The 6518-nt window shown below is 32.3% G+C and overlaps 1 protein-coding gene across 3 annotated transcripts; it reads left to right on the forward strand.

Annotated features, from left to right (window-relative positions):
- The first annotated feature begins 305 nt into the window (after nucleotides 1-305).
- On the forward strand, nucleotides 306-3856 carry LOC111912657 (cytochrome b5 domain-containing protein RLF). 3 transcript variants are annotated; one of them, XM_023908403.2, is made up of 6 exons: nucleotides 306-461; nucleotides 1223-1340; nucleotides 1536-1896; nucleotides 3041-3175; nucleotides 3323-3373; nucleotides 3608-3856. In XM_023908403.2, the coding sequence occupies exons 2-6, from the start codon at nucleotides 1299-1301 to the stop codon at nucleotides 3685-3687; spliced, it is 669 nt and encodes a 222-aa protein (XP_023764171.1). In that variant the 5' UTR covers nucleotides 306-461; nucleotides 1223-1298; the 3' UTR covers nucleotides 3688-3856. The 3 variants fall into 3 exon arrangements, with proteins under 3 accessions (XP_023764171.1, XP_023764170.1, XP_023764172.1); XM_023908402.2 differs by having other exon boundaries at nucleotides 307-461; nucleotides 1237-1340; XM_023908404.2 differs by having other exon boundaries at nucleotides 363-470; nucleotides 1237-1340.
- The last annotated feature ends 2662 nt before the right edge of the window (nucleotides 3857-6518 follow it).

Raw genomic sequence — 6518 nt, forward strand, 5'->3', positions numbered from 1 at the left:
GAAATTAAAGATAGAAACGAATATTTTCGTAAAATGATAAACAAATCTTTAATTTTGTCGGATTGATGCCAGCTAAAAATTAATGATGATTCAAAAAATAATGAATGTGTAAGCTAGCATTTAAATAGGAAAAAAGAAAAAGAAATGAAGATTAGAAAGAAATGGATATTGAAGTAAAATTATCAATAGTAAAATGGTCTAATTTGCCAAATCTAGCCATCCAAGGGCTATCAGGGATAGTCTTTCATAGCCTAGGGGTAAATAGATATCATACTTAAAATTAAGGGATATTTCTGGAAATATCTTATTCGATTCCCAAATTGGTTCAAAGATCCTTCAATAATTTCCAATTTCCATATCACCAACCATCGTCTCAAGCTTTTCTACGCATCCTTGTGCTAAATTCCTGGTGTTCTTCGATTTCTCTTCATCATCCAGCAAGGTCTCGGTTTTCGAACCAGGTACACCCCGTATGTATCTCTTTGATTGCGTGTATGTATGTATACCTAAAAATCTACATTGTTTTTATTTATTCAAGAATCAGTTTTTGTTCAAATATGGCGGATTGATTCTATTTTTCAGCTGTCTTTATTTGACCTTTCATTTCTTTACATATGTTAGATTTTTGTTTTCTAGGTTTATCTTGTGTGTGATCATGATTCATCTGTCATAAGAATCGGCGTGTTTATTCTGGAAATTGGAAATTTGTTATGCTTTCTTCATTGCTTTTTTTTTTTTCAATCGTTGGAGTTAGATTGTGTAAGTTGATAAAATCATATAATCATGGCCATTTTTTTCTGGAGGAATCGATAAATTACCCTAAAATTACGAGGCATGTATACATCTCTCTTCCTTAGGGACGTGGGTATAAGAAACTAAGTTAAAGCAGTGTAATCTTCCCCTTTTGTTCATGTCGTCTGATAATTGAATGTGCATTGATTGTGTACAACTTGTTTTCATAGAAATTATGTTAAAGGATTTATTTTATTTGTAGTATCATTTAGTAGCCTGTAGATTTCTCTAGGCCACATGCTTTTGTTTCATTGTCATTTAAGAACTATGGGTTTTATGAGAAATCTAGATACCTTGAATCTATGATCAATGTTTTTACTTCTGATGTTTGACATCAGAAAGAATATATATATTTATATTATGTTCATGTATTCATGCATTGATCTCAGATTGATATTCCATAGTTATATTACTTTCTTTGATCAAACAGAGTTATCTTTCCAGGCTAAAGACAATAAATACTGCAGTGTGACTGAAACTGAATCAGTAATTTTCTTGACACCATTATGGATGAGACAAAAAATAGTGATGATTTTACCTTTTGGCAGGTAAGTTCTCTACAATTTGTCTGAATTATCTATAAGCTTCATATCAATCTTTCTTTGTGACATCTTTAGGGTATTCATTAAGGGTTTGTTTTGTAAATTGGAATGGAATACTCATTCCTACGGAATGAACAATTCCATTCCTTACCTTATTCCATCATACCAAACACTACCTAAACTGTTTGTTTCTGATTATAGGTTGGTGATGAGAAGAAAAATGAACCAAAAGGTCTTCCAGATGTTAGTAGTATGAGTATAGAAGATAAAAACAAAAGTAGTGGAACTATTTGGGGTGATAATTCCAATATTAATGCTGATGTGGCAAAACAGGAGAAAGTTGGATCCTTGACATTTAAGGTTATTGATGCATCTTCACAAAGAAAGTCAACGGAACCTTCCAAACAAACAGCAGGGGTAGATGTGGAAAGTTCAAATAATGCATCACAAAAACCAAAAAGTGTTGGAAAGAAGCCAGTTTCAAGGGCAAAAGTTCCTTATCAAATTGGGTATAGTCATATGGATTGGCTCAAGGTTACTAGGACACATCCTGATTTAGCAGGTAATTCAATTGTTTGACTTTTAAAATAATGTTTGACTTTATAATGCAAACAAAAACATCATAAATAAAATATACCCTTTTTTTGTTTTTGCATTTACATTCCTGTAAATATAATATAACCTTTTTTTTTGGTTATGTAAGCTTCAATAACATAAATATTTCCAAAATTTTTCAAAACTTAAATGGAACTAATTTTTTATTTTGTAAAATGTAACCTTAAAGTTAGTTCTTCACTAGTCTTGTTTGAGGTTTTAATTGGCTTTTATGATGTCTAATTTTAATTGTTATAAATAAAAATCCAGTGATTTATATTAAATAATAAAGTTGAAATAAAATTATATACTGTATAACTGTAACTACATATTATATAAATCAATCATATGAGAACTCGTTCTATTATATCCAACCAATGTTGTTTGTTATGCATAAATAAACAACTGAATGAAATTAAATTAATAAATAAAGACAAAATTTCATGTTTTTAAAAATAAACTTCAATCAAGTTAAGATATATCACTGATTTTTTTTTTATTTGTTTAGAAAATATACTTTTTATATTTACCAAGTAGTCGATAAAATTGTTATTTATCACTTTGAAGAAATTGCTTACAAAAATAGAAAACTAAATACCACTCAATCTCGAAATCGACGTATTATATATTTTTTTTAATTAATTTTCAGATTTAAAATAATATATTTTTATTGAAGTTTGGACATTTTATTATATTTTATTACAGAAATCGAAGTCACTGCATAAAACTTTTGAGTTCTATAAAAACCACTATAGTTAAGAATTTTCTTTTTTGTGATTTAACCATTAAATTTGAATTTAAAAACAAAAAACAACTTTAACCAGAAAAATAATCTTCCTATGCTGTTTCATTTAACCATTCTCAGGAATCTTCCATTCCATTCCAATGTAGTAAACAAAAATGAACTTTTTTTTTTTTCCATTTCAATTATTTTAATTTGCACATTATATTCAAATTTACACATCATGTCTCTCTAATAGAAAGAAATGAAAGCAGATGTTATATTAAGCAAATCAATGAATGTACATCGCTATTTCTTGCATTTACCCTTGTAATTTTTTTTCAAATATATTGATTTATTTCTGAAATTGTTGAAATTTATTATTTTTAAGGATTAAAAGGGCAGTCAAACAAGAGAGTTATATCTTTAAGTGAAGTCAAACAACACCAATCAGAGGACTCCATGTGGACTGTTCTTAAAGGCCGTGTCTACAACATCACTCCATACATGAAATTTCATCCTGGAGGTATAATTTTTATTTTAAATTATTTCTTTCATCATACAAGTAAAATGTTGCATATTTTGTCATAAAACTACTTTAATGATAATAAAAAAAAAAACAATTATGTTTATAAACCGGAAATAGATGAATCTCTTACTATTTTTTTTGCAGGTGTTGATATGTTGATGAAGGCGGTTGGAAAAGATTGTACAGCTTTATTTAGTATCCTTTTATTATTTTTCGGAAAATCAAACATATTTTTTTATATTAAAATAATATTTTGACATGACTGAACAAGTTTTACTGTGTATGCGTTTGACTGACATAGGACCAGAACCTCAGAACTAGACTCATGTGAAACAAAAATTATAGTTATTGTGGAAAGGGACGTGCCCACGGTTTTTTTATCTGTAAAAAGACGTAAATGCCCTTCTTCTCCTTAATGCGTTGATTCAGATAAATACCATGCTTGGGTGAATGCGGAGTTTATGTTGGAGAAATGTCTTGTTGGTATTTTGGAAGAAAGCCGGCAATGATTTAATATTATAAATATTTATGAGGACCGAAAGAAGTGAAATTTTTATACAAGGAACACAAAAACATTGTAATATTTGACATGTGAAAGAACAATAGTATTTGAGTTAAAAGCTGTAGCGAAATTGGATGTAAATTTATGATTATCATGTCATATACTGCTATTACATATATTATTCTTCCAAATTTGGTGCTATAAAACAAACTGCATGCATATAATATTTTTGTCGACACCTCTTTAGTTTTGAAAAGATTTTAAAATTTCAAACCATTTCAGATTAAGTTTTGAAAAAGCTCTTTAAACTAAAACTTCTTTTTTTTTTTTCAAAAATAAATTAAGTTATAGCAAGCAAAACATATTTCTTGAGCCATTAAGGAATAATTTGCAAAAATAAGTTAAATAACCGCCCATTAATAAGTTAAAGGAATGCCTTAGACTGCTATGGGTTACACTCATACCCATGTTATTGCTGCCACATCATCATCTTCTCTCCATAGCATCTCCATAAGGGATGGTGTTATTTGTTGAAATGGCTTTGAGGAAGAAGAAAATTAGAAAAAAAATAGTAAGGAAGAAATCAGAACAGACATTGAGGAATGTTACCTTGGCAAGGGGAAGCAACGGGAAACCAAGGGGGGGGGGGGGGTGGCGTTATACCAGTGTTGTGGTACTCCCACCTCAGCAAAACGGCTTCGGCCGTTGCTCACCGATCGCTCTCAAAAAATGGTTGTGAAAGTTTTTCCTCGAACACTTGTATCATTTCTCGTTGGAGAGAGAGAGAGAGAGAGAGAGAGAGAGAGAGAGAGAGAGAGAGAGAGAGAGAGAGAGAGAGAGAGAGAGAGAGAGAGAGAGAGGGCCAAGCTTATTTATTTGGGCAAAAGACAAAGCCCAACGAACTGAGAGCCACTTGTGTCAAGGGATGTCTAGGTTGGGAGTGATTAACTTGGGCCTTTGGTTCAATTGGTCCATCTTTATTGCTAGATTTCCATCTCAAACCAAATTACAATTGATACAACCAAAAATATAAAATACAATCTCTAACTTAATCATAACACTTTTTTTATAATCATTAAAGCAAAAACATACATTTCTAACAACAAAAAACAAGAAAAACAACCAAAAACACATTCAACAACATCCAACCTAATTTTCAAACAGAGCAACATATAATTTAGAAATGACTTTAGTGGAAACATTGATTAAGACCATTTTGTTAATTCTTTCTAAAATTAAAAACATTAAAATCATCAAAATGTTGCAAGACAAACCCGAACCATTAATTGTTTTTTATTCCTTAGAAAACGAAGAACACATTCACGAACAATAAAAAAATGTAACACCCAAATTTTCAAATAATTTTTCACTTTTTTAAAAACATACTTCCATTAATAATGGTTATAAAATATCATTGTATCACATAAACAATTCATAACATCACATCCCAAGACCAAAATATGTAAAAGCTCCTCATGTGTGTACTGATCAAGTCGACGCCTTCCTGCGATCCTCACTGGTACCTGAAACACATAACATAACACTGTAAGCATAAATGTTTAATGAGTTCCCCAAAATACCACACACAACACATATTAGCCATTCGAGGCTATAACTCTGGTTGACCCTCAGGTCAATGTGTCTCAGTGGGACCCTTCAGTCCCATCACCCTACGGGCCCTCAGACCCTAACTCTGTGGACCTTCCGGTCCTAACTCTGAACATACATAGCATAAATCACATAGAAATCACATCATGCAAAAGCATACAAAATACTTTGTGACATAACTCTAATTACCACTCTAGGTAAAGTATAGTGAGAAGACTCACCTCGGGTAGCTCGGTAACTCTCGAACTTTGAAATACTGCACTAGCCTTCGCCTAATCACGTAAATAATTACTCTAATTAATAATGGCTCTCAAAGGCTAGATTAAATCCCCTTCTATGATCCCTCAGAAGGGTAAAAGACCATTTTACCCCTCCTTGTTCCAAGAGTCCAAATGTTGACCGAAACCCTAAAAGTCAACGAAAGCCAACTGACCATATTGACCAGACTCGCCGAGTGCATACGATGACTCGGCGAGTTCCATCGTCCCCCACAGACTCTTTCCTATCTAAGCCTTACTCGACTCACTAAGTTATCCCTCAACTCACCGGGTCACAACTGGAGTCAGACCCCGGGGCAACCCGGTCCGACTCGTCGAGTCTGCTCATGGACTCGACGAGTTCATTCCATGCTCGAACTCAAATGGCCTTCTGAGGTCAGATTTGCTTCTCTAATCTATAGATCTGACCTTCCCAAGCATGATAATCACGTAAAGGTTACATCTTGGCACCTATGCAACGCTTACAAGGCTTCTTTTGGTGAAATAACCTCTAAAATGGTAACCTAAGTCCACAACTCAAAAGGAAAAGCATAAAGCAGAGCATTTGGGACTCTCTGGACCTTCTAAAGTCCATATCTAGGTACTAATTCCCCATGGGACCTCTCACACCCCAAAACCAAGCTAAACAAGGCATGAAGATGTTGGATTAATGTCTAAGTCCATAACTATAATTGGTAAGACTTGACTCGACCCGTCATGGTCCATTTGGGTTGCATGGCATCATGCACTTGGATAGACTATAATGAGAGAAATAAGACACTTATGGTTATTAATATATTATAAGTTCTAGTATATTAATAATAAGAATAATAAGATTATTTAATTAGTATTGATCAAGAATTAATCTAGGATTAATTAAGTGATCAAAAGAAGACTAATTAAATATATGGGTTGATTGTGTAAATCATCCATACTTGTATAGTGGGCTAATGCTCCATGGATAATCAAGTTG

This window comes from Lactuca sativa, chromosome 1 (assembly GCF_002870075.4).
Source record: "Lactuca sativa cultivar Salinas chromosome 1, Lsat_Salinas_v11, whole genome shotgun sequence".
In the NCBI taxonomy this organism is placed as follows: domain Eukaryota; kingdom Viridiplantae; phylum Streptophyta; class Magnoliopsida; order Asterales; family Asteraceae; genus Lactuca; species Lactuca sativa.

Excerpts from the sequence above, each read along its gene's own strand:
- LOC111912657 (XM_023908403.2), top strand. The coding sequence starts at position 1,299 with ATGGATGAGACAAAAAATAGTGATGATTTTACCTTTTGGCAG. Across the intron at positions 1,897-3,040 it reads GACACATCCTGATTTAGCAG|GATTAAAAGGGCAGTCAAAC; the intron begins GTAATTCAATTG and ends ATTATTTTTAAG. Across the intron at positions 3,176-3,322 it reads CATGAAATTTCATCCTGGAG|GTGTTGATATGTTGATGAAG; the intron begins GTATAATTTTTA and ends TTTTTTTTGCAG.